General features: G+C 42.9%; 1 protein-coding gene and 2 long non-coding RNA genes across 4 annotated transcripts in view; all 3 read right to left on the bottom strand.

The window, feature by feature from the left end:
* LOC123069775 (ubiquitin-like-specific protease ESD4) overlaps positions 1 to 27,147 on the bottom strand; it is a 34,813-nt gene extending 7,666 nt beyond the window's left edge. The window contains exons 1-9 of one of the 2 annotated variants that reach the window (XM_044492716.1): positions 26,264 to 27,140; positions 24,405 to 24,481; positions 24,212 to 24,305; positions 24,005 to 24,103; positions 23,485 to 23,571; positions 23,290 to 23,409; positions 23,097 to 23,200; positions 22,764 to 22,836; positions 22,017 to 22,622 (exon numbers count right to left, since the gene is read on the bottom strand). In XM_044492716.1, the coding sequence (XP_044348651.1) occupies positions 22,560 to 22,622; positions 22,764 to 22,836; positions 23,097 to 23,200; positions 23,290 to 23,409; positions 23,485 to 23,571; positions 24,005 to 24,103; positions 24,212 to 24,305; positions 24,405 to 24,481; positions 26,264 to 27,004 (1,458 nt within the window). In that variant the 5' untranslated portion in view covers positions 27,005 to 27,140 and the 3' untranslated portion in view covers positions 22,017 to 22,559. Of the gene's footprint in view, positions 1 to 22,016; positions 22,623 to 22,763; positions 22,837 to 23,096; positions 23,201 to 23,289; positions 23,410 to 23,484; positions 23,572 to 24,004; positions 24,104 to 24,211; positions 24,306 to 24,404; positions 24,482 to 26,263 lie in introns of those variants that run through there. The other variant, XM_044492717.1, reaches the window with a different exon arrangement.
* On the bottom strand, positions 5,806 to 7,244 carry LOC123069778 (uncharacterized). The gene is made up of 2 exons (XR_006432956.1): positions 6,488 to 7,244; positions 5,806 to 6,392 (listed from the first exon to the last, which is right to left on the bottom strand). It is a non-coding gene; the product is annotated as an uncharacterized lncRNA (long non-coding RNA).
* Positions 7,824 to 9,303, bottom strand: LOC123069777 (uncharacterized). Its single transcript, XR_006432955.1, has 4 exons — positions 8,956 to 9,303; positions 8,693 to 8,813; positions 8,462 to 8,610; positions 7,824 to 8,255 (listed from the first exon to the last, which is right to left on the bottom strand). It is a non-coding gene; the product is annotated as an uncharacterized lncRNA (long non-coding RNA).
* Positions 27,148 to 27,415: the final 268 nt, after the last annotated feature.

Raw genomic sequence — 27,415 nt, 5'->3', positions numbered from 1 at the left:
GAGGGTGGGGGCGCGCCTACCCCCCCCCCCCCTGGGCGCGCCCTCCTGCCTCGTGGCCTCCTTGTTTCTTTCTTAACGTCCACTCCAAGTGTCCTGGATTGCGTTTGTTCCAAAAATAACTCTCCCGGAGGTTTCATTCCGTTTGGACTCCGTTTGATATTCCTTTTCTGCGAAACACTAAAATAGGCAATAAAATAGCAATTTGCACTGGGCCTCCAGTTAACAGGTTAATCCCAAAAAAATATAAAAGTGCATAGTAAAGCCCATTAAACATCCAAAACGGATAATATAATAGCATGGAACAATCAAAAATTATAGATACCTTGGAGACGTATCAAGCATCCCCGTGCTTAATTACTGCTCGTCCTCGAGTAGGTAAATGGTAAAAACAGAATTTTTGATGTGGAATGCTACCTAACATAATTCTAAATGTAATTCTCTTTATTGTGGCATGAATGTTCAGATCCAAAAGATTCAAGATAAAAGTTTAATATTGACATAAGAATAGTAATACTTCAAGCATGCTAACCAAGCAGTTTATGTCTTATCAAAATAACATAGCCAAAGAAAGCTTATCCCTACAAAATCATATAGTTTGGCCATGCTTCATTTTCGTCACACAAAATGCTCCCATCATGCACAACCCCGGTTTCAGCCAAGCAATTGGTTCATACTTTTTAATGTGCTTCAGCCTTTTCAACCCTCACGCAACACATGAGCGTAAGCCATGGACATAGCACTATGGGTGGAGTAGAGTATGATGATAGGGATTATGTGAGAAAACAAAAAAGGAAAAATTCTCACATTGACGCGGCTAATCAACGGGCTATGGAGATGCCCATCAATTGATGTCAATACGAGGAGTAGGGATTGCCATGCAACGGATGCACTAGAGCTATAAATGTATGAAAGCTCATCAAAAAGAAACTAAGTGGGTGTGCATCCAACTTGCCTTCTCACGAAGACCTAGGAATTTTGAGGAAGCCCATCATTGGAATATACAAGCCAAGTTCTATAATGAAAAATTCCCAGTAGTTTATGAAAGTGACAAAATAAGAAACTCTCTATCATGAAGATCATGGTGCTATTTTGAAGCACAAGTGTGGAAAAAGGATAGTAACATTGTCCCTTCTCTCTTTTTCTCTCTTTTTTTATTTGGGCTTCTTTCGCCTCTTTTTTTCTTTTTTTTATTTGAGCTTCTTTGGCCTCTCTTTTTTTCGTCCGGAGTCTCATCCCGACTTGTGGGGGAATCATAGTCTCCATCATCCTTTCCTCACATGGGACAGTGCTCTAATAATGGAGATCATCACACTTCTATTTATTTACAACTCAAGAATTACAACTCAATACTTAGGACAAAATATGACTCTATGTGAATGCCTCCGGCGGTGTACCGGGATATGCAATGAATCAAGAGCGACATGTATGAAAGAATTATGAAGGTGGCTTTGCCACAAATACGATGTCAACTACATGATCATGCAAAGCAGTATGACAATGATGGAGCGTGTCATAATAAACGAAACGGTGGAAAGTTGCATGGCAATATATCTCGGAATGGCTATGGAAATGCCATAATAGGTAGGTATGGTGGCTGTTTTGAGGAAGATATAAGGAGGTTTATGTGTGATAGAGCGTATCGTATCATGGGGTTTGGATGCACCGGCGAAGTTTGCGCCAACTCTCAAGGTGAGAAAGGGCAATGCACGGTAGCATAGAGGCTAGCAAATTGCAGAAGGGTAAGAGTGCGTATAATCCATGGACTCACATTAGTCATAAAGAACTCATATACTTATTGCAAAAGTTTATTAGCCCTTGAAGCAAAGTCCTACTATGCATGCTCCTAGGGGAAGGGTTGGTAGGAGTTAACCATCACGCGATCCCGACCCCCACTCATAAGGAAGGCAATCAAAGAACACCCCATGCTTCAAATTTGTCGCACAACGTTCACCATACGTGCATGCTACGGGACTTGCCAACTTTAACACAAGTATTTCTCAATTTCATAATTACCCAACTAGCATGACTCTAATATTACCACCTTTATATCTCAAAATAATTATCAAGTATCAAATTTATAACCCAAGAAAATTACCATGTTGTTCTAGAAGACTCTCAAAAAAATATAAGTGAAGCATGAGAGATTAATAATTTATACAAAATAAAACCACCACCGTGCTCTAAAAAGGTATACGTGAAGCACTAGAGCAAAATTATCTAGGCTCAAAAGATATAAGTGAAGCACATAGAGTATTCTAATAAATTCCGATTCATGTGTGTCTCTCCCAAAAGGTGTGTACAGCAAGGATGATTGTGGTAAACTAGAAATCAAAGACTCAAATCATACAAGACTCTCCAAGCAAAACACATATCATGTGGTGAATAAAAATATAGCATCAAGTAAAGTTACCGATGGACGAAGACGAAAGAGGGGATGCCTTCCGGCGCATCCCCAAGCTTAGGCTTTTGGTTGTCCTTCAATTTTACCTTGGGGTGCCTTGGGCATACCCAAACTTAGGCTCTTGCCACTCCTTATTCCATAATCCATCAAATCTTTACCCAAAAACTTGAAAACTTCACAACACAAAACTCAACAGAAAATCTCATGAGCTCCGTTAGCGAAATAAAACAAACCACCACTTTAAGGTAATGTAATGAACTCATTCTTTATTTATATTGGTGTTAAACCTACTGTATTCCAACTTTCATACCCCCCCCCCCGATACTAGCCATAGATTCATCAAAATAAGCAAACAACACACGAAAAACAGAATCTGTCAAAAACAGAACAGTCTGTAGCAATCTGTAACTTTCGAATACTTATGGAACCCCAAAAATTCTACCAAAATATTAAGTCCTATAAAAAAAATTATTAATCTTATGCAGAAAGAATCAACTTAAAATCACGTTTATGTGATTTATGAAAATTATCCTCGTGCGCAAACTTTTCTGTTTTTCAGCAAGATCAGATTAACTATCACCCAAGAAGATCCTATAGGTTTTACTTGGCACAAACACTAATTAAAACATAAATCCACATATAAATAGAGTCTAGATGAACTCTTTATTACTAAACATGAACAAAAAGCAAAGAACAAAAATAAAATTGGGTTGCCTCCCAACAAGCGCTATCGTTTAACGACCCTAGCTAGGCATAAAAGCGAGAATAGATCTAAGTATTGTCGTCCTTGGTATTCAATTCATAGGTGCTTCTCATAATAGATTCATAAGGTAATTTTATTTTCTTCCTAGGAAAGTATTCCGTGCCTTTCCTTAATGGAAATTGGAATCTAATATTTCCTTCTTTCATATCAATAATTGCACCAATCGTTCTAAGGAAAGCTCTAGCAAGAATAATAGGACATGAAGGATTGAAATCTATATCAAGAACAATAAAATCTATGGCCACATAATTCCTATTTGAAACAATAAGAACATCATTAATCCTTCCCATAGGTTTCTTAATGGTGGAATCCGCAAGGTGCAAGTTTAAAGAGCAATCATCAAATTCAAGGAAACCAAACACATCACACAAAGTTTTTGGAATCGTGGAAGCACTAGCACCCAAATCACACAAAGCATAGCATTCATGATATTTAATCTTAATTTTAATAGTAGGTTCCCACTCATCATAAAGTTTTCTAGGGATAGAAACTTCTAATTCAAGTTTTAGTTCATAAGATTGCATTAAAGCATCAACGATATGTTTATTAAAAGCTTTATTTTGACTATAAGCATGAGGAGAATTTAACACAGATCACAACAAGGAAATACAATCTATTAAAGAACAATTATCATAATTAAATTCCTTGAAATCCAAAATAGTGGGTTCATTGCTATGTAAAGTTTTGACCTCTTCAATCCCACTTTTACCAATTTTTGCATCAAGATCTAAAAACTCTGAATCATTGGGACGCCTCTTAACTAAAGTTGACTCATCTATAGTCCTATCATTATCAAGATTCATATTGCAAAACAAAGATTTAATAGGAGATACATCAATGACTTTTAGATCTTCATCCCTATTATCATGAAAACTAGAAGAACACGCTTTTACAAAGCAATCTTTCTTAGCACGCATCCTAGCGGTTCTTTCCTTGCACTCATCAATGGAGCACACTTATTAGCAAACAATTTCATAAGTTCATCCATCTTTCCACTCAAAACATTAATCTCTTCTATCGCATGAACCTTTTTACTAGTAGATCTTTCGGTGTGCCATTGAGAATAATTAACCATAATATTATCTAGGAGTTTAGTAGCTTCTCCTAAAGTGATTTCCATAAAAGTGCCTCCCGCGGCCGAATCTAAAAGATTTCTAAAAGCAAAATTCAATCCGGCATAAAAAAATTGTGTAATCATCAATAAATTTAATCCATGTGTAGGGCAATTGCGAATCATTAATTTCATCCTCTCCCAAGATTGTGCAACATGCTCATGATCAAGTTGCTTAAAATTCATAATATCGTTTCTAAGAGAGATGATCTTAGCAGGAGGAAAATACTTAGAGATAAAAGCATCTTTGCACTTATTCCAAGAATCAATACTATTTTTAGGCAAAGACAAAAACCAAGTTTTAGCACGATCTCTAAGTGAAAACGGAAATAGCTTCAATTTAACAATATCATTATCCACGTCTTTCTTATTTTGCATATCACACAAATCAACAAAGTTGTTTAGATGAGTAGCGGCATCTTCACTAGGAAGGCCAGAGAATTGATCTTTCATGGAAAGATTCAACAAAGCAACATTAATTTCACAAGATTCAGCATCGGTAAGAGGAGCAATCGGAGTGCTAAGAAAATCATTGTTATTGGTATTGGAGAAATCACATAATTTAGTATTATCTTGAGCCATCGTGACAAACAATCCAACACACAAGCACACAAGAGGCAAGTGAAAACGAGGTGAACGGGAAAAAGAGGGCGAATAAAACGGCAAGGGTGAAGTGGGGGAGAGGAATACGAGAGGAAATGGAAAATAATGTAATGTGAGGGATAAGAGTTTGTGATGGGTACTTGGTATGTCTTGACTTGTGCGTAGACTCCCCGGCAACGGTGCTAGAAATCCTTCTTGCTACCTCTTGAGCATGCGTTGGTTTTCCCTTGAAGAGGAAAGGGTGATGCAGCAAAGTAGCGTAAGTATTTCCCTCGGTTTTTGAGAACCAAGGTATCAATCCAGTAGGAAGCTACACTCAAATCCCTCGTACCTGCAGAAACTAATAAGAACCTTGCAACCAACGCGATAAAGGGGTTGTCAATCCCTTCACGGCCACTTGCAGAAGTGAGATCTAATAGAGATAATAAAATATTTTTGGTATTTTTATGATATAGATGGCAAAGTAAAGATTGCAAAATAAAATTAATCGGAAACTTATATGATGGAAAATAGACCCGGGGGCCATAGATTTCACTAGTGGCTTCTCTCAAAATAGCATAAGTATTACGGTGGGTGAACGAATTACTATCGAGCAATTGATAGAAAAGTGCATAGTTATGAGAATATACTAGATCATTGAGGGCGCGTGTTGCTGCACCCGTCTTTTTTTAATGTAGTATAAAGTGCTAGGAATTTATGTAAAAACGTAGAGTTCTTTTTCAGCAAAATTTATGTTTTCTTTCCAAACATGAGTCCAGAATGAAGGTTAATCATTTTCAATGGGCTGGTTATGCGTATTATTTGTAGATACTTTGAAGACATATAATAAAATGTGAACAATAGAAAACTGGTAGACACAGTGCATATTTCTCAATCCAACGCTTGATGTACCAAATGGTCGGTGTGCAAGGCGGTATCAGGCAAATCTGAATCTTAAAAAGAAATATATGTAAAGGAAATCGGTTACAGAGCCGACTATCATTGTTTGATTCAAGCTATAGTAAACAAAATCACAAAATACAAATCAAACTGAGAGCAAATTAGTATAGGTACTTCCCCTAGTCATAGATTAAACTTTAAGAAGCAATGTATCATCCTCAGTCAGCTACACTTAAAACTACATGCACTATCATCAGCTCAATCGTGCATTAGCGCCAATTCAGTCAGAAACAATAGGACAATACTTACACCTCTGTTCTCTGCTCAATTGGTAGCTCACAGACAACTTGCCAACTACTAAGTTATAAAATGGCAAGTATTTATTTCTTTGATACTAACAACATTCAAATTACAGGTGTGAGGTTTCAGATGATAATACTATTTGCTTTCAATTTGAAGGAAATAAATGAATTAGCGCTAATGCTAAATAAAACATCAGCATTGGTAATGAAAGTGAAATCCTCTAGTGAAAATGGAAACTATAATGCAGGAAGACCAGATTTCAACTTTATCAATCTGAATAGTGAAGTCTACTTTAATAACATCAAGAGTTAACAACCCCTCTTCCAGTATCCCTGAAACAAAAACATAAAACTACTTTATCTTTGTACTGCATGAAAAATGGATCACAAAGGCAGAGGAGGAAACAATATAAGACTCGGTAACTCACTCAGCCAGGAATATTTGGGGTTAGCACCAGCACCTAGTGAGCAATTAATCATACAAGGTAGGACAATGTTCGTCGCTGTCATCAAGTAAAGCCTATATAGGTAATTTTATTCACATCAAAAACCAGCATGTATAAATAAATTATAATTTATTTGAGCAAGTGCTTGAGATGCCATCTACAAATAATATATACACTAATGAATAAAGCAACATCTATAGACTACATACTAAAAGAACCTCCATAAATGATGATTAAGAAGTGATGATTCATAAAATAGCAGGAAGGATTCAAATAATATACGCACATATTAAGCAAAAACCAAGTTCTTCGTTTATTTCTTCAATCTATGGAAATAAAATTTCTAGGTGTAGATCCTCCTTTATGATGGGCTTGTTTCTAATTAGAATTTATTTATTTCAAGGAAAGATATATATGTAAAGCTTGGAATGGACATCAACATTTGAGAATTGCCGAAATGGCTGCTCTGTGATGTCTGATTCTAAGAGGCAAACAGGTTATGTGGTGTTTCCTGGGTTAGTGGATAACTGCAAACAAATTGACCTAGCATCCATACACACATCACGTGGAGACCACAGGAACCCATACACTGTAAAGCAAATCCAATAAGGAAGTTAGGTGCTACTACTAAAACACACATTCTTCTAATTAGATTTTACCTTTGCTTCTTGGAGAAGATATATACTCCCTGGACAGCTTTGTGTATGCTCACAAGACATAATAGAAAAAGGGAACCGGAACATGACTATCACGTCATGTGACCATCACGTCATGTGGTAAAGCTGCTGCCATGTGACCATCACGTCATGGGTTCCAAGTCTCAAACAGCCTCTTACAGAAATGTGTAGGGAAAGGTTGCATACTATAGACCCAAAGTGGTCAGACCCTTCCCCGGACCCTGCGCAAGCGGGAGCTACATGCAACGGGCTACCTTTTCTTAATGAAAAAACTGGATCAAAAAGTTAAGCAACATAATTCGGCTAATACAGTTCTATTTGGGAGATTCCCCCAATAAACATTTCAAAAACAACATTTTCCAAATAAGTTTTCTGCTGCAGACGTTCTCCGCTTAAGCCATGGAACTCTAAGAACAGAGCACTTCAGATTTTCATGGTTGATTTTATTACCTGTTGGCTGGAAAATAAAAGACCATTGCGGTACCTGATTTCAACAACTTCATGGCTTTTAAATTTCACTGCCAGTAGAGTGCCTTGTTCGAAAACACGTGAGTTATTATTAGAAAATTTACCTTCATATTAGTACAGATTTTTAATTCAAAACTTTGTGCAAACCAAACTATAATATAACTTACTATACAAAAAATAACTAATGGATATATTTTCATTGCATAGATCCAACAATGTTATGCTAACTTCCCCGTTTTTCTATATGGATGCGTACACTACAAGAGAAGCCACTCCCAAGATATAAAAAATCATCACAACTGGCACTCTAGCGTTGGTAATCATCTGCCTTGACCAATCCTCTACTTTAGAGAATCTGCACAAATCCATCTAACTTGGAGCATGATGGAAAACCAAATCAAATCAACAAATAGAGAATTTTATAACAAAATTAGCAGCCGCTATCCACCGGGGGTTGGAAACTTAAGAATTCCCCAAATGCGCTAGTAATAACCTGTCCAATGGCCATCTGAGATTCAAGACTAAAACATTCCCAAAATCAAAATGCCAGAATCAGTCTCCAAGATTTACCCAAAACAATTGATTACAACCAGTATGAACGCCACCTGCACAAAATAAGGATCGGTGAGATATTAGAACACTGTAGTCATTGCATTGAAGAGCGGTTGTGTAGGAAAGAAATAGAGGTGACCAAGCCAAGAACCATGTTGCTAAAGGTTCTGTTGCCTGAGTACTAAGGGTGACGGGAGAGTGCAAGGTGAGGTAGCTTATATGCACAGATGCTTGTACTAAAGAAAACAGAAAGTCACACCTGCTGCCTTAAGCGTCACCAGCAAGTGGCATACATCATCCACCATGAGTCAACCAGAAACTGAAGATTGATTACTTCCTTCAAACCACATCGGATCGGTTTTGTCCGTTGAATAGACAAACAGTCGCTCCGGTTTGTATCAACCATCTCTGCATACAAGAGAAGCCACTCTAGGACGTGTATATGGGGATGGGTTTGGGTAAAAAATCACATGAACTCAATAAAACTTACAGTATTCTCATCCGGATCAACCAAATTCAGGTACTAAAGTTTGACAACTTCCGGTTCAGATCACTTGAAGTCTCTAATATACTGATCACCTTGACACCTTCTGTTGACGTCTACAAAGGATCTATAAATAAGATGTAGATAATTAGAAGTTGCACACGAAGGAACCTATTTTAGAGCCATTTGAGCCCCTCGAACTAACGCACGCCCTGAACCCCTCCCAACCGAGAGGCCCCAATTGAAACCAGTCAGATGTCTGTACGTACCTCCGGCTAGTTGCTCGACGTGCTGGATCTGGGGACGGCGCGCCTGAGGACTCTAGATATGGCTTCAAAATCGGACTTGTACTTTAGGGATGTAGTGCGCCACTAATTTGGGGATAGAGATTGTCGCCGGCTCGAGAAAAAGATGCTCCCTGCTGCACCTTTTGGGAAGACATGATAAGGAGAACAGCGGCGACTAGGCATAGATGGAGGCGCCGCTCCGACGGGGCGGTTGAGGGGCTGCGAGATGAAGACCATGGTGGCGGCGGCACACCTAGGGTTGGCGAAGGTAGGTCGTGCGTGAGATGAGAGCGAGGAAGGAGTGTCATGGGGTATGGCTGCACAGATGGGGGCTCGTAGAAGCCCATTAGGCCCAATTTCACACGAGGTGTCTAAAATAGTCACCGGAGCAGCGGCCCGGCAAGGAAGCGCTCGGTTTTAGCTAAGACAACGAATCCAGGCGAGATTAAGAGTAAATCTGACGGCCGAAAACGACCTGGACTAATGATCCAAAGGCCGAAAATGCTAATAGCCTGAGAGGGCTGGAAAGGTGCTCAGTTATAATATATCTATATAGGCATGATCATGTATATAGGCATCACATCCGCAACAAGTAGATCAAAACGATTATGCATCTACTACTATTACTCCACACATCGACCGCTATCCAGCATGCATCTAGAGTATTAAGTTCATAAGAACAGAGTAACGCATTAGGCAAGATGACATGATGTAGAGGGATAAACTCAAGCAATATGATATAAACCCCATCTTTTTATCCTTGATGGCAACAATACAATACGTGCCTTGCTGCCCCTGCTGTCACCGGGAAAGGACACCGCAAGATTAAACCCAAAGCTAAGCACTTCTTCCATTGCAAGAAAGATCAATCTAGTAGGCCAAACCAAACTGATAATTTGAAGAGACTTTCAAAGATAACAAATCATAGATAAAAGAATTCAGAGGAGATTCAAATATTGCTCATAGGTAATATTTATCATAAACCCACAATTCACCGGATCTCGACGAACACACCGCAAAAAGTATTACATCGAATAGATCTCTAAGAAGATCAAGGAGAACGTTGTATTGAGAATCAAAGAGAGAGAAGAAGCCATCCAGCTAATAACTATGGACCCGAAGGTCTATGGTAAACTACTCACACTTCATCGGAGAGGCTATGGTGTTGATGTAGAAGCCCTCCGTGATCGATTCCCCCTCCGACGGAGCGCCAGAAAAGGCCCCAAGATGGGATCTCACGGGTACAGAAGGTTGCGGCGGTGGAAATAGGGTTTCGTGGTGCTCTCAGATATTTTCAAGGTATATGAGTATATATAGGCGAAAGAAGTCGGTCAAGGGAGCCACGAGGGGCCCACGAGGGTGGGGGCACGCCCTCCTGCCTCGTGGCCTCCTCATTTCTTTCTTGATGTCCACTCCAAGTCTCCTGGATTGTGTTTGTTCCAAAAATAACTCTCCCGAAGGTTTCACTCCGTTTGGACTCCGTTTGATATTCCTTTTCTGTGAAACACTAAAATAGACAAAAAACAGCAATTTGCACTGGGCCTCCGGTTAATAAGTTAGTCCCAAAAATAATATAAAAGTGCATAGTAAATCCCATTAAACATCCAAAATGGATAATATAATAGCATGGAACAATCAAAAATTATAGATACGTTGGAGACGTATCAATCTGCTTCCGGCTGGATCCCTGGCCGTTTTGGGGAAGGAGGCACTTCCTCATGTCAACGATCCACCTGTACATGTCGTAGCACGTGTATGCTTCCTTGGCCGCGTACACGACATGAGCTTTGTCAAGTTTCTCCATCCAGGCCGAGTGCCAGGCACGCATGTCCTTGTTGCAGGAATCCTTCAGGTCTCTCTCTCCACATAGGCAAAATTGCCATGTAAGCAGGCTATAAGCTCACTATTGTAGTACTTGCTCTTAGAGGCATGGCAGACCAACCATGTGGAGTGCGAAGTGGCTTCGCTCGTGTGAGCAATGGAGGCCATCCCGCACGGGCGCTAGGTCTGAGAGGACAGCCTTGTCGTCAGTGTGTGACCTCTCAGTGGCAACCGTTCGCTCCCCACTAGCATCTTCGTGTACCGTGGCAACCGTCCACCACCTCTTTGCCTTTCCCTCTAGATTTGGAACTACTGTCATGCTCTTCCTCCCTCCATTTGCCTTCACCCTTCCTTCTGCCATTGTTCGATCGTCTTCTCCATGGAGGTAACAGGCCGGAAACGACCCTGTTATTCTTGCCCCGGTCTGAAAGATGACATGGTGGAGGAACTCATTGATCGGTGCGACGTCATCACCTCGGCTAGCATGGCAGGTTCGTTCAAGTCCATTCTCGACTCAACAGATAGGCTTCAGGAGCGGTTTGATCTCTCCTATCTTCTTCGCCATGACGCTGGTCGCCGGCATGGGGACGACGGAAGCCTCGCCTTCTACAAGTTAATGCCACTTGATAATGATCCGTGTGATGTTAAGATGCCATCGCTTGAGGGTAAGGCTTGGACAGGCGCAAATGGAGATTAGCTTGTTTATATTGGGTATAACTGCGAGTGGTAACTTGTGAATGTGTACACTCATCACCAGGTTCCACTTTCAAAAATCACAGACTGCCCTGAGGTTGAGCACGCAGATGATCTACGTACATTCAAATACGATCATGCTGACTGTCGTTTACGAAAGATAGCAATTTTTTGAGTTCCCAACCGCTCTTGGGATGACAAGAACTATGAAGTTGTTGCTATCTTCAACAAGCTTGTTGCCGTCCTTACTTCCACGCCTTGATAGATATTGCTCAAAATCGATTTCTGTACACGGATGAGTACTGTGATGCAATTCAATATGAGGGTCTTGTGTTTGCTGCCACCACTCGAGGCACTATTTTTGCATGGAATCCTTATGATTTCGGTACGTTTGTCTTCCACCGTAATTATAATTGTTTCATCCACATGCATGCGGGTTAGCTAGTTTCCCTTTACTAATTAACCTGCTTGTTTCCAAGGTCCTGTGAACATTCCACCACCTATACTTGAAAAAAAATATAACCAAGGGGGAGATGACGATGGTGATGATCACGAGCATGTTGACGAGCATGACCTATATACTCAGTGGCGCCTGACAACTTATTCCGATGGATCACCTCTTCTTGTATGTATACAAGGCATTGCTGATGTTACAACAAAGCAGGTGCTTTCTCCCATGGTCGCACTCTTCGGACCTATTCCAACATCCGTTGCAGGGTATTCGGGATGGAAACTCGTGTGCTAGCGCCAACACCTTCTCCCTGGTTCAGTATTGAAAGTCTTGGAGAAAACTCGCTCTTCCTTGGACAAAACTATCCAATGATGGTGAAAGGCGATCCAGCTGTTGTTGACACAACGTTACTACCGTTTATGAGAAGCAATTGTATCTATACCTCGGACATTGCTATGGTTCCCTATCGTGGCTATCATTACATGTATCCTCGTTGTCGTTGAGTGTTGATGACTTGTTGTATATAATCCAAAGTATATTGTTTTTCTATTTGGATGATTAATGTTGCCACTTTATTGCTTAACTGAAGCATGGCACATATCCATTGTTGGTCTAACTCTCAAGGTTAGAATAAATAATCCGTTTGGGATATTGATTCCCAATTATTAATAATCTCCCATTTGTAATTAGATAAAGAGTAGCAAAAAGGCCCGTGCGTAGCATTAGTATTTACCATGGCATGTCGGGTGCCATTCCATGATAGCATGCCAAGTTTCATGAATTTCGGACGAGTTTTAGATTTACTAGAATTTAAAAACCAGGTATCTCAATGTTTGCGGCCGAGTGACGGGGGTGGACTGTTTGACATTCATTCCCATTTCTTGCATGGGACCTAAACATGCAACCAAGGACACAAACTTGAATTTTTAACCAACTTATATGCATTAGAGCATGTGCATGTAGTTCAAATTTGAATTATGCGCATAAATGCATTGAAACTCTCTCTCTCTCTCTCTCTCTCTCTCTCTCTCTGCCCTCTATAAGCCCTCTCCCCTCCCCTCTTCTCTGCTATTTAGTGCTAGTTAGTATGAAATAGTATGAACCCTAGGCTATTTTTTAGTGTAAGAAAAAATAGAATTGATTATATAGGTTTCTTGCATTTTTTAGTTAAAGTAATTGTTATTATTTAAATTTTATAGTGCTAGTTAGTTACTTAGAATTAGTATGAAACCTAGGACAAATTAGTTAAAGCAGCTATTGTTATTTAATTTTTTTAGTTAAAGCAATTGTTGCTATTTAAAAAAACAAAATTTGAAGTGGAAAAATTAGTTAAAGCAACTGTTGCTATTGTTTAGTTCTATATTTTTCTTCCTTTTATATGCAAATTTGAAGTGGACATGTGATATGTGGACTTGTGAGTTGGACATGTCATATTTGGAATTTGGACATGTCATTTCGACATGTGATGTTTTGGACATGTCATATATGGAAAATGATGATTATGTGTAGGGTAAATGATCCGAGTGGCCTATGTTTCGCGGGAATGTTGATTCATTTCCGTTCCGGTGAATTTCAGGTGCTCAATATGTCCACTTTTTAGCAAAGGTCATGCCGAAATTTTCCGTGAATTTTGGCATGACTTGTGCTAGAAAGTAGGCATATCGAGTGCCGGGAGTTGCTGGGAAACGGCATTCTGGAAAACATAGATCTTTTTTATGTCATTTCTCATTTTTTATAGTTTTAGAATTAAACGAGGAGGCTTAATTATAGGAAACATGTCGAACAACGAAGAAACCGGGCCTTCTGACCAAGATGCAGACAAGATGGATTATGATGGTGAACAACAGAACCTCGACTTTTTGTTTGCTAAGCACAGTCAAGGTTTGCAGGTCGGCCTCGATGATGGTACTGATGCCGACATCGACACCGACCGCGCCGGCACCGATGGCGGCGCCGAGACCGGCGGGGAACGTACCGGCGGAAGAAGCAGAGGATACGAAAACCTAACAAACTCGGCATTGGACGACTGGTGATCACAAAGATGGCACCTGGCAAGTTTGAGCCATTAGAGCCAGAAGAACCTTGCAAGTGCTATGGGAACCAAGTAGGATGCATCCTATGAGAATGCGCGAGCATCAACGACGATGACTTAAGGAGTAAAGAACATTTGAGGCAGTTGCTCCTGGCGAAGTTGCACAAGAGATTCAAGTTCTCCGACCGGGATGATAGCATAGAACAACCGTGGGACGATCCGAAGATGAAAAAGATTAACAATCACGCCATGGGAATGTTCAGCAATGATTTGGCCTCTTGGAAAGGGAGGGTGAAACGAGCTATTGAGGCTGAGGAACCCCTGTCCAAGATTCTGGAGAAAAATCCAACACTCACTTGAGAGGAGTTCAAAAAGTTCAAAGACACTTGCGCTACCGAGGCAGCTAAGGCTGAGGCTACTAAATTCAAGAGCCTTCAGCAAAGGAACACGGGGAAGCATCGCCTCGAAAGTCGTGGCTACCTCGGTAAAAGGCCCATATGGTATAAGGAGGACGCAGAACGTGAAGCCGTGGGTCTCCCAGATCCCTTCGCGGAGTTCACCAACCCCTTGGAGCATGACTTCATCAGGGTCCGCTACAAGTGGGACAAGGAAAAGAAGGTTTTTTACACAGACGAGATGAGGAAATTGATTATAATACTAGTAATTATTCTTTTATCACCTTACATTTAGCTCTTGATCAAGTCGACTACACATTCATAAATGGTTCACGTTCCTTCTGTAGGAGAAGCAACACCAGCTTGCAGCCGAAATCCCTACTCCATCGATGAGGCCCAAGTGGGACACCCCTCTCAACCGGGCCCTGAACGAACTTAAGGGACTCCCTTTGGGCCAGTGGCCGCAATATGGACGTGTGCACGGCGCCGGAGACGGCGCCACGTGGAAGGTGTTTTACAATGAGGGCCTAGAGGCCAAGGAGCAGAAAAAGAAGTTTCGTTAGGCGGACATCAACGAGAAGGTGAAGCTTGCGTTCGAGAAAAAAGCAGCCGAGGACGCGCAAAAAGCAGCCGAGGAGAGAAATGAGTTGCTACAGCAGGCAGTCGATGCAGCTGCAAATGCCTGTAGAAATGATTTCGCTACTAACTTGGTCCCGGCTATCATCAACTGGACGAAGGAAAATCCAGACAAGATGGTACATGATTTCCCCATGCCCAGTTTCATCGCAAGCAACTCTGTGAACAACACCACCACACCATCACCTGCTCACACAACCGGGCCTGCTCTCACACCCACACCCGCTCATAGCAGCCCGTCCTCAGTCTCTAGCGCGCTAGGCGGGCCTTCTTCTTTGGTTGAGCTCGACGCACTCACGGTAATTACATGTCGCACCAACATATATATCTAGAATATTGCATTTTCATTGCCTTTCGGATGTTTTACGCCGCAGACATGTATTTGCAGGCCGACGAAACCCCGTGCACCATACTCAACTTGATCAAAGGCCAAAAGGTGGACGTGGGAAAGGGAGTGATAACAAAGCCCTTGCAAATCACGTTCCATAGCCAGCCGATGCCGGTGGGCACTTCAGGGTTAACTTGTTGAGTGTGAAATCGAGGCACGAGGATTTGCCTCCTCCATTACGGCTAGGGGGAGAGGACGACGAGACCCTGATGTGGATTGGAACCTGCAAGGGTTGGTGCTGCTATGGCCGAAGAATCTTCTTCGTCTGGAGCTGGTCGTGAGCACACCAATAACCACATCAACAAGCATGTATGGAGACCACCACCCCACCTATGCAATTACCAGCTCCTATAGTGCCTGGTGAGAGCGACGGACGACGTGATGAGAGGGTCCAATAGTGGCTGATGTAATCGGCCTCGTAGAACAAAGAATGGATGATGAGATGGAGGAGACGGAGGACCCAATGGGTTTCCTCAATACATGCACCTATCACGGTGACTTAGATATGATGAGTCAGCCATATGACGAATCGGGCTATCAGCATGCTGATGAGGATATGGATGATATGCCCAGGAAGGAACGTCCTAGCAGGTATTGCAAGAAGTCTCTCTTCATGAAATCCTCACATGACACGCCTGAAGATGCCGCCTCAACACAGGCTCAACTAGCCGGTGGTCATACAGTGCTTAGCCCGGCAACACTGGGGCAGGGGTTAAGGAAGGGTCTGGAAGGTGTGCCCAAGAAAAAGGAGAGGAAGAGACCGGGGAAGATAGGCTCGGCTGCCTACAAACAAGCCAGAGCACATAGTAGACAGATGATGGATTTTGAAGAGTGTGTACCCGTCAAAGGTGCGTACATATTCCATGTCACGGGTGAGCCGATGCTACCACCAAAACCGTTGGAGGCACTATCAGGGGATCTTAGGAGACTGCACGACCATGTGTTTTCGACTGAGAAAAGCCTACTGGCCTCAAAGGATCCAAGATATCCGACATACGCGGCTCGTGTGCCCGAGGGGAAGTGCTACATCGACACACGACCCGCGGAGGTGTTCTTTCTGTGGTTTGACCATATCTTCGAGATGTTTCTCACAAGGCGGCTCGATTTTACAATTGTTCGCCTTTTTGCACTACATATGAGCTCCATCATGAAGAGAGAAGAAGTCTTGCAAATCTGTGTGGCGGATCCGTACTACATGCACGAGTCCTTGAGTCTCGGCGACTTTGAGCGTGAAACTGCTAGGGAGTACCTCCAAAACTTCATGGTACAGAATAAGGACCAGGAAATTGTCCTCCTGCCTTATCATCCAAAGTAAGTCAGTTTCGAATAACCCTTTTGTACATTTCAATCATTCCTTCTCACTCATATGGAGAATAATTTGAGATGTCTTTTTCCCCGCAGCAACGGGCGCGTTGTCCTTATCGTTATTTACCCGCGAGTCTCCCACACCATGTATTTCGACCCTACCAGAAACTACGAGAAGAAGAACTACACCCACATAATGAATATTCTAGATTATGCTCTCCAGAGCTTCAGCATTAGGGGTGGCCACCTGCAGATCAGGAAATAAAGGAACAAGAAGACGGGTTTCTCGCATAAAACTAACTTCTGCTGCAGCCATGTCCCAAAACCAAGCAAGAAAGATGGATTCTACCTCCTACATCTCATGATTGAATTCAACACGGATCACCAAAAGCTTCGCATGACAAGCAGAAACGATGATCATATCCGCAAGTGGGTAGAATCTCATGGAGAAGCGGATTGTAAACTTAGAGATGACTTCTTTAGCATCCAAAGGGACATTGCGGCGATCATTATGAAAGAAGTCGTCGATGAGAAGGGGATGTTCCACCATGGCCCTATATCGTGAGCTAACACCCGAACTCGCATAGGCATGCAACGTCATGAACTCACACCGTTCAAGTAGCTAGGGACCATCCTTGATGATATGGAAGGATGGAACTTCTAGTGATTTACGATGCCGATGATGATATGTGTCGGTTGAACTTGTATACTTTCTATAGCAATGAAACTTTGTGATGTCCACGGTCCCTGCCGAACTTGCGTAACGCTACTTTGTTAGTTTGGGCACGATGACCTGTGTACTCTAGTTAATTAGTTTGCGTACTATATGTTGCATCTAGTTGCTAACCCTTTCTTTTTCGTGTTGATCTAGTATATTTTGTTGCACACGATTGTACATTCTCTTGATGAAGATGCATCTCTAACAGGTACCTAGATTCTTGATGGTGATGAAGCAGTGCTATGTTGTGTACAAAGGGAAGGTTTCGGGAGTGTACGACGAGTGTCCTGAGTGTCAGGCGCAAGTGGATGGGGTCTCGGGCGCCAGCCATAAAGGCTTTGAAAGCAGACAAGAAGCAGAAGCTAGTTACTTGAGGTTCACGCTAGCGCGAGAGAGGACTCGTAAACGCCGCCTCATGTACTGCATAGTTCCGCCCTCACTCGTAGTGATAGCTCTTCTCGCGTATATCATTGTTTAGATGGATGACGGTGTAGTTGCAAGTATTCGAGACTTGTATCGCTATTTTCAAAATGATGATGAGAGACCACTTTGTGTTGGATGATGATTATGATGATGACCACCTTGTATCGCTATGTATATGCTATGATTACATTTGTATGTGTATGATATGCTAAAGATTATTGTATAAAGCCCTAAACAAAATTCAGCAGCACAAAATATGGAGCAAAAAGAATATTCAAAAACTAATAGTAGCGCGGGACATGGCATTAGCAACAGCTATTTCTTAGCAGTAGCGCTCTTTTTACAAGGGCGCTGCAGATATTATCAGCAGCGCTTGTTGCAGACCAACGTTGTTGCTATCGCTAGGTAGCAGTAGTGTTGGTCAGGCTGCGCTACTGATAAGCATTAGCTGTAGTGTCGTATCAATAGTGCGGCCACCCGCGCTACTGATAAGCATTTAACTTGCGCTACTACTAGGTTTTTCCCTAGTAGCGAGGCAGCCTAGCAAAGGGTTTGAATTTTAGATCCCCCAACACTTGTACACACACGCTGCTCCCCCCGAGGCACTCTTGCCGGGCTAGAGCATGTTGTGTCTTCGTGTTCCTCCAGATCAATCCACCATAGCAGGAGTAGGGTTTTACGCTGCAAAGTGGCCCAAACCTAGGTAAAAATAGAGATGTCCATCATCGTATTATCCCCTGTTGTTTCTGCTCTTTGTGCAATGTGACTGTCCCCTTGCCGAACCACAAAGGGGCACCCCTACCCCATAGATGATCGTGCTTCCACGCCAACAGCAGGTGGAAAGTACATCTCAAGCTCATTTAGTATCACAACGATCTCTTCCTGTAGCCTTCGGAGCTGCTTCGCACTAATCGACTTTCGAGAGATAATGTCGAAAATGTTGCAGAGACCAATAAGCGTGTCATAGACGTGCTTATCCATTATCCCTCTAAGGGCAACAGGTAGTATCTGTGTCATCATCACATGACAGTCATGAGACTTCATCCCGCTGAACCTTATCTTCTTCGTGTCTAGAAATCTTCTTATCTTCCCAAAGTAACCGGAACTAACTTTGATTCCGTTAAGGCACTTGAAGAATTGATCGATCTCCTTCGGACTTAAGGTAAAGTAATAAGGGGGGCAATAATTCTCTTCCTTCTTGTTCACTTTTTTCCCCTTGTCCCGCGCTTCCATCTCCGTCTCTGTCTCTGTCTCCTCTAACTTTTTATGGGACGGCATTTGGATATCTGCCCTGATGTTCAAATCTTCCAAGTCTCTTCTTGCCTTCGGCCCATCCTTGGTCTTATCCGGCATGTTCATTAGTATTGCAAGCAAGCTCTCAAGGGCATTCTTCATGATATGCATTTGATCAAGGCAATGAGGCAAGTCGAGTTTGGGCCAATACTCCAAGTCCTAGAAAACAGACCTCGTCTTCCATACCTTCAGCAGCGGCTCTGGTGCCTTTTTCATTGTCATTCCTAGCGCGGGGCACCGTTCCCAGTTTTTCAACAGCTCATTGATTTCGGCACCGCTCCACTTACATGGAGGTCCTCGATGCTCAGCCTCACCATTGAATAGATCTCCATGGTTTCACCACGGGTCATCCTTCTGAGCCATCTTCGATGCCCCATGTACATGATTTTCCCAGACCCGCCATCTTTCTTTAGCTACTGAGACGTTGTATCATCCATGCACCGCGTGCATCCACAATATACATGGCACACCTGGCCTGCGACATATCTGTAACCGATATAGTCGTGCACCGTCATTTTCAGCGCAGCTCTCATATAGAAATACTCGCCTTTGCTGGCATCTCATGTCTTCACCGGTGTTTTGCATAACATGTCTAAGGAATACTAAACTCCTCCCGGTAGCGTTTCCAGAAAAAGGGCTTGATACCTCCTTTCATTGATCCGGTATTGGGACAGAAAAGTGTATCATGCACCTATTTCCCCATAGGTGACCCTGGGTTATCAAACCCATGAGAGGAAGATACCCATGAAGCAATATTCCCTAGCAACTTATGTTAAAGTGTCAATTCCAGCTTTTGACCGGATCAGGCAAGCAAATAGTGATTCAAACACTTATAATAAAAAGAGGTACATTTATGAGGTCTTAATGCATACAACCATGTATTTGTGTTAGGACTAGATATGATCTCAACTTGTGCGCTGGAAGTCACCCATCGATATGTGCTTGTTACAGACCGAAAGTAGGGATGTGTCCAAATAACATCTTGACCGGCACAAGTCCTACATCAAGAATCAATTGTCCTACCGCATGCCCTATCCATCGCGCGGGGTTGCCTCGATAATTAAGATAATGGAATCATACAAGAGCTTTGGGCGTTCAATGACTACACCTCATGTGTCCCCAAGGATATGATCCATGTTACCGTACTGAACCTTACTGTCGGTATAACACTTCACGGTCTCCTTGCTCCTAGCCTCACCGGTGCTCGATCTCCATGATCCTGGGTACCTGCAGGGATGAAGATCACGGACCAGACAAGAGACATCTACAGAACAATTTTATTTCACATATATGGAACATTATTCAAAGCCCTTCCATTGATCCCCACAACAAATACATAGGATTGCAAGGCTCATGCCTCAATCCATTCCTCGCCGAACTACTCACACATGGAGATCAGATCCCAAGAAGAAAACATTGAAGATCACATCTTGAAGATTGATTGATTGCAAATATGTCTTGCAATGATTGCCTTGTGTGATGCACGATTACAAGTATGAACTAGATGAGGAAGCACTATGGGGGTGATGGTGGCTATGGAGATGGCGGTGGCTAGGGTTTGTGGATGAAGATGATGATGTTCTGGCTATTGTCGACGCTCTCCTCTGGCCTCCTCTATTGACATTTCGATAGGGTCCCATTATAAAAGTTGTTCAGGTGGACGATTTGCCTCGGTTTCCACGCCATACGGTCGCTCATACGGGCGCACGCACCCATATGAGAACGCCGTCTTTTGTGTTGTTTCCGCATAAACGCTTCCTGTTAATTCCTTCTTCCTCCATTTTTCTTCCTTCCCATTTTCACACGTGATTTCTTCCCTTTTTAACCCATTTCCTGTGGAAACGCATCGAGAGGATTTGTGAAATCCTTTGCATTCATTAGTCATTAGTAGCAATATCGGAGCGAATATCTTTTTTTGAATGAAATACCTCAGTTTAAACAAGGTTGAATGAGTGTAAAAATATCACTCATCATTTATTAAGTAGTATTAAGAAATTATGACGTTTTGTAGTACTGAGAGCACGCACGGAAAAGTAATCAATGGATTTCGATACGAGCATCTAAACCCTAAACCCTAAAAATTTGATTCTAGTATGGTATAAACTCTTCCATGGTAGAATTTACAAGGTACTACGCTCTAAACACCAACAAACCATTTTGTTATCCATTTTTTAGCCCAGCTAACATTGTTTGTGACACCAAACATTTTCTGTGACACTACAAATTGTCCCGAAAAATGGGCATATGCCTAGTGACGCCCAAAAGCATCACAGAGTTTCACGCCAGAACGTCGCCGAAGTTGCTGCCCTCGAAGGAAACACGTGACCGTCCCAGAAAATGATTTTAGGCGACATTTCCTGTTTCGTCACCGGGGGGTTTTGTCACTGAATGGAGCAAATTTTGTAGTGGCCCTACTTCAAGTAATTTTGACCTTTTTTGTTTGTAAATGTGTCATGCTGAGTAGTTTTTCTGAAACATGCAGGGTCATAAATATGCCTTTCTTTTACCACATCGTAAAACTACGGCCAAGGAGTCGTCAGTTCATGGCAACTATCATTTGCTTCAGAGTGAAGCGTCGTTGTTTGCTCCGTAGTGAAGCACAAGCACTAGGCGACACCATTGTCGAAATCAATTAGGAGGAGGCAGGAGCTAACAACATGCCTTGAATTAAGATGGTATTAGTCAAGAAATTCGTTAATCTCAGCCGCTTCTTATGGGCACATGAGAACTTAAATTTTTCACCAATTAAAATTTGTTTTTGTGACTGTTTTGATTAGATTGATTTATTGTGGATTTATCAACGGCTATAGTATATTAAGATGTGGGCATTATATGCATTGCTTAACATGGATGGACATTTTCTTAAATTTCTATTGAACTTGTAGATATATCATGGATGGACATTTTCATAACGCTCACAGGCAGGATGCAAACAATGAACTTACATCGTCCTAAAATTATATACTCCCTCCGTCCCATAATATAAGAGCATTTTTTGTAGTGTCTAAAACGCTGTAAAAAACGCTCTTATATTATGGGACGGAGGAAGTAGCATACTTCTCAAAGTCTGTAACCAGTCATTAAATAGGCATGCCCATTAAATGAGTTCCAACCATACCCTCCTTTCAACACTCTGGCTCTGCAGTCTAACAGACGGACATAACACGACTATTGCAAGTTTGCAACGCCCTTTCCGTCAACCGATGGCTTTCTGCGCCAAGAACGTCCACTGTGGCAGCCAATTCACCTGATTTAATGCAAGCTATTCTGAAGGCTTGATCCTTGCAAGATGACTGGTTTGAACCCCTGAGCTTCGGAAATCCTTGCATTTGGTACTCCAGGGAAGGCATAGCTGCATTCTACTATTAAGTACATACACTTTCCTCCAGTTTGCACATTTCTTTTGTTTATACCTATGATGCGCCTCTTCATTATCCAGCCCTCAAATTCAATATTTCCTTGGCAGTCCTCTGACGAAAATAAGGCATGTGTTTCTACAAAATACAACCCATTCAAAACACCATTTTAGTTTATTTAGCATATAGTAAAAAGGTTATTCAGATCCTGCTGAATACATATTAAAAAGGTTATTCAGATCCTGCTGAATACATATTAAAAAGGTTAACAAGTAGTACCTGCCCAAAAGTAAGGCCCATATCTCTGCTGTGGAAGTCAATGTATTTGAGCATGAACATGCCACAATCCCATCTACAACCACAAACAACTCAGTACAAGGTACATTATGTGGGTTTTAGAATATTGGTAGAGTAATGCTGTGAGAAATTAAAATTTTGTGTAACACCAAAGAATATTGGTAGAGTGATGCTGTGAGAAATTAAAATTTTGTCTGACACCAAAGAACTGTCATGAAGCCGTTTTAATAGGCTTCAATATTTACACCACCTTAGTCTAAAAAAGTCGAGCAGAACAACAATGATAGCACTTCTATGACCAAAGATAAGAAATACCCATTCTCCTGCAGAGGAAGGTTTTGGACTCCTTCGTGCTTCCATGAAAGAACATCAATCTGTTTGCCATTCTTGTCTTTTACCTCATCTACAAGATATCTGGCCTGGTAGAGGAAGAAAATGCTAAAATTAGACCCTCACGTCCTTCACAGACAAAGAAAAGGAAAGAGGGAGGATGGGAGATATCACTTACTATGATTTTCAGGGCCTTCATGTCCATGCTGCCAAGTGAATCCAGATACTGAAACTTTTTGTCCCTTATGTTGATGATAGCTAAACACCAATGCACTTCCTTGTGAATAGGAACGAAAATCTGGACACAGTAAGGTAGTTCCAATTAGAAGGATAGAAAATCACATGAGGATTAAAGCTTGGAAATAGCATTTACCTTATCACAGTCAATTAGGTTGTACCCTAACTTCCTTTTCATTGTCCATCTCCTTACGGCTTTATAATCATACCCACCATTAATCAGCTGACAACAGAAACATAAGAAAATTATGAGGTTGACTAATTTGTTCTGGCGCCATAAACTACCTATTATGTGTTATCGTTAATGAGAAAGTGAACTAGGTGTGATGTATCAATATGGCAAGCTACTCTGCCAGAAAATGCAATGAGGGAACAAGGAATGGTTATAATAATTAAACAGTACTGCACCATCACCAAACCATACCACTTAAATAGCATATGCAGAAGTGCAAAATGTTCATGTAATGACAGAAATATGATGATCAAACAAGCTAGTGGAAATCTGGAGAGAAAAATTAGGATCCGGCATGCATGCACTAAGCAGTCACGCAAAAAATCCCGGATGTAACTCTACAGGGATTCAAGTAAAGACGACTGCAAGCAAAAGCAAAGCGATGCCACAATGGTGTAATAAAACATTGAATATAGTAGTGGACCTTCTTGTAGAAAAAGGTGTTGAAGAAGTGGCATTTTATAAATTTGCTAGGCTCTCTCAGTTCCCGCTCCTTCAGAAGCTCAAGATACAAATTTATGACCTGAAAATAACCAGGAAAAGTCATATAGTAATGTCTAATTCTATATGCTTACAATGGAGTCTGGAAAAAGAGAACATCGGAGCATATATAGCAGAGGGAATAGAATACCTCATCATTTAGCCAGTGTTTATCATTCAAGCACTGCAAGATCTCTCTTGTTATGACAATGTTTGAAGCTTTATGCTCCGATAGAATCTCACGTCTGGAGACGAAAGGAGGACTTTAGACAGTGCTACGTACCAGAAGTGTGCATACAGCCTACTGTGTCTTAACTCTTAACAAGAGCAGAGAAGAGGAAAACCTATTCTTCCCACCAAGAGCACGACGAACACTGTCCTCATCCTTGTCCGTTAGAGGAACAAAAGGTTCCGGCACCACCTGAGACACATGTCGGCACAGATATTTAACATTAAACAGAGCAATAAGATGTCGTCAGAAGGAAGATTCCACTAGTTTGATTATAACACTTTATTCTTGCTTTCTGTCACAATAACTGCAGTGCAGTTTTTGTATTCAGAAACAAACACATGAAGCCGGGTTTTTTTCCCAGTTTCCACTTTCCAGTGTTAATGACGTTGCAAAATCTGAAGATACTATCCAAAAATACTTCGAAAAAAAATGGCTACCCCTTTAGCATGATGTAATACTTATGGGTGGTAGCAGTAAAAAATAACCCAAATTGACTAACACTGTGTTTGAAGGGGAGCCTTGGCGCAGTGGTAAAGCTGCTGCCTTGTGACCATGAGGTCATGGGTTCAAGTCCTGGAAACAGCCTCTTACAGAAATGTAGGGAAAGGCTGCGTACTATAGACCCAAAGTGGTCGGACCCTTCCCTGGACCCTGCGCAAGCGGGAGCTACATGCACCAGGTTGCCCTTTTTTTTTTTGACTAACACTGTCTTTGGATGTCTCCATTGGAGCCCAGGAAATGGATTTGGTAATCATCTGACATCAATACAGCTGTTTGGCTGGACACTGAATTCGTATTGGAAATGAAAAACCAATTCAGGCCTGTTTTGGCTACCACGTAAATGTCCCTCGCACGTTTCGGAGGGCTACCCCTTCGAATTGGACTGAAATGGCCAACCTCCCGCAAAACATACCCGTTCGAGCCCGCAACCAGAAAATAGAAGAAAGGAGGGGATGGCGACCTCGCGACAACCTAGCAGTCAGCAGGCGGGCGGCGGCGGCGACCTAGCGGGTAGGTGGCGGCGGCGGTAACCACCATGGAGTCCGGCGGCGGCTCAGGTGCCCTCCTCCCCGGTCCTTCCCCTCTTCCCCAACTCCTCTTCTCTGCCCCACTGAGCCACACCCCGCCGTGGTGGTCGGCGGCGGTGCAGGACTGGCGCTCCCCGCTCCCTTGTGGCATGCGCTGCCGTCTTCCCCGGCCACCGTGCCCCGCCCTCCTCGGCCACGCCCCGCCGTCCTCCCTGCCCGCCGTCCTCCGCCCTCTTCTGCTCCATGGCCAAAGGAGCTGCTGCTCCTCTTCTGCTCCATGGCCGAAGGAGATGCATTGCTAGAATATTTATTATTTTACTGCTATATACTCATTTAATTATAGTCACATGTGACGGATTTCATTTTTGAGTCATGTAGCACAAGATATAATTTTCATGGTAATATAGCTTTGCAATTCCAAAGTTTGTCATCCAAACAGGATGTGGTATTGAAACCTCAGAGGCATTTCAAGGGGCAATTCAGTGAACAACCAAACAGGCGAATTCGTATTCATGCCATTTCAGTTTCCTCAAAAAATCAGTACATACAGATAGTATAAAAAACGAAGAGCAACCTCCTCATTGCTTCACAAGGACCTAATCCTTTCCAGGAACTCAAACCAATTGTAAGCTGCCAGTATTTAGTTAAGAAATAACTTTGAAGTGAACATAATTAGTTGCTTCCGTAATCATATTCTAAAAAAAAAAACTCTTGTTCACAACAGCTATCTTGTTTCATGAGCATATGAAGGTTTACGGCTATGGTCTGAGCTCTAGCACTTGGGGACAAGAATCCACAAATTTGGTAAAGTGTCAGCCCCTTTACCTAATGCAAGTAAGTTTGAACAAATATATAGCAACAACTCTGTGCAAACTTTGCATTGTATTAAGTCATTATACAATTCATTTATGATAAACAGATAAAAGGATGATCGAGAGTGCACCTTTTTGTTGGGCGTGATTTGCGGCCGGGCCTCCTTGAGCCCCTCAAGTCCAAGTCGGCCCTTCTCGGCAAGACGCACCTCAAACTCAAGTATCCTGAGCCTATGGTCCCGCTGCCGGCTGGACGCCTCATACAGATCCTTGTACAGAGGCACCTTCCTCACTACCACCTCACCCTTCACCTCGTCCTCCTCATCTCGCTCCTCTTCGTCCTGCTTTATATCTCCCAGGTCATCGACGGCGACCACCTCGACGGTAGCTTTCGCCCCTCTCGGCACATAAGCGGGGGGAGTAAGCGGCGGGGGGTGCGTGACACTATTGACGAGGTCGACGTACTGGTCGAGGCCTAGAGGTTGTGGTGGCGGGGACGGAGAATACGAAGATGGATCGGAGTTGGAGTGGGTATTTCCGAGGCGGAAGGCACGGATGCGTCGCAGGGGGGCATGGATGGAGCGCTGGACCGGCGGTGGCGGGGGAAGGCGGCGGTGGCGGCTATGGGGCAACGAGGAAAATGAGGAGGAGGAGGTGGTGGAGGCGAAGGCGGTTGAGGAATTGGGCCCCGGCGCAGCCGAGGAAGTCGACGAGGGGATGTGAGAAGACGAGGGGAGAGGCGGGGGAGGGGCGGTGGGGAGAAGGGGTGCGAGCTTGGGTTTCTTGGAGGGAGATGGAGCGGAGGAAGGGAAGGAGGGAAGGAGGCGGTGGTCGGCGGAGACGCGCTTGCGGCTGTCGGTGAGAGCACCCATCGCCGCCGGCGGAAACCCTAGCCAGGCGAATTGGGGCTCCCTTCCTTCCCCCAGGCTGTCTCCGCTCGGGTGCACAGCAGCGCGGCCTTGCCGAAGCGGAGATCCCGTCGATTTTTCCTTCTCATATTTTATCTCCAAGCACAACGCTTGTGTTCTGCTACGGAGCCGATCGATCAAATGGCCGGGAGCTCCTATACGGCGCTGCAGGCGGCGAACCCTATTTGACGCTCGCGTGCGTCCATCTGTTGCGCTTCCGCTGAAGCACACGAGCGAGCAGTGCGAATGGGCTGGCCCATTTCGGGCGTTAAAGCAGGGGCAGGCAAACTGTTTTAGGAACCTTCTAGAGGGTTCCCTCGACCGTTTTTTTTTCATGTTCTTTTTATTTTACTGGTTTTCGGTTTTCTTGTTTTT

The sequence above is a fragment of the Triticum aestivum genome, chromosome 3B, assembly GCF_018294505.1.
Source record: "Triticum aestivum cultivar Chinese Spring chromosome 3B, IWGSC CS RefSeq v2.1, whole genome shotgun sequence".
Taxonomy (NCBI): Eukaryota; Viridiplantae; Streptophyta; class Magnoliopsida; order Poales; family Poaceae; genus Triticum; species Triticum aestivum.
This window is presented reverse-complemented; position numbering and strand designations above follow the sequence as displayed.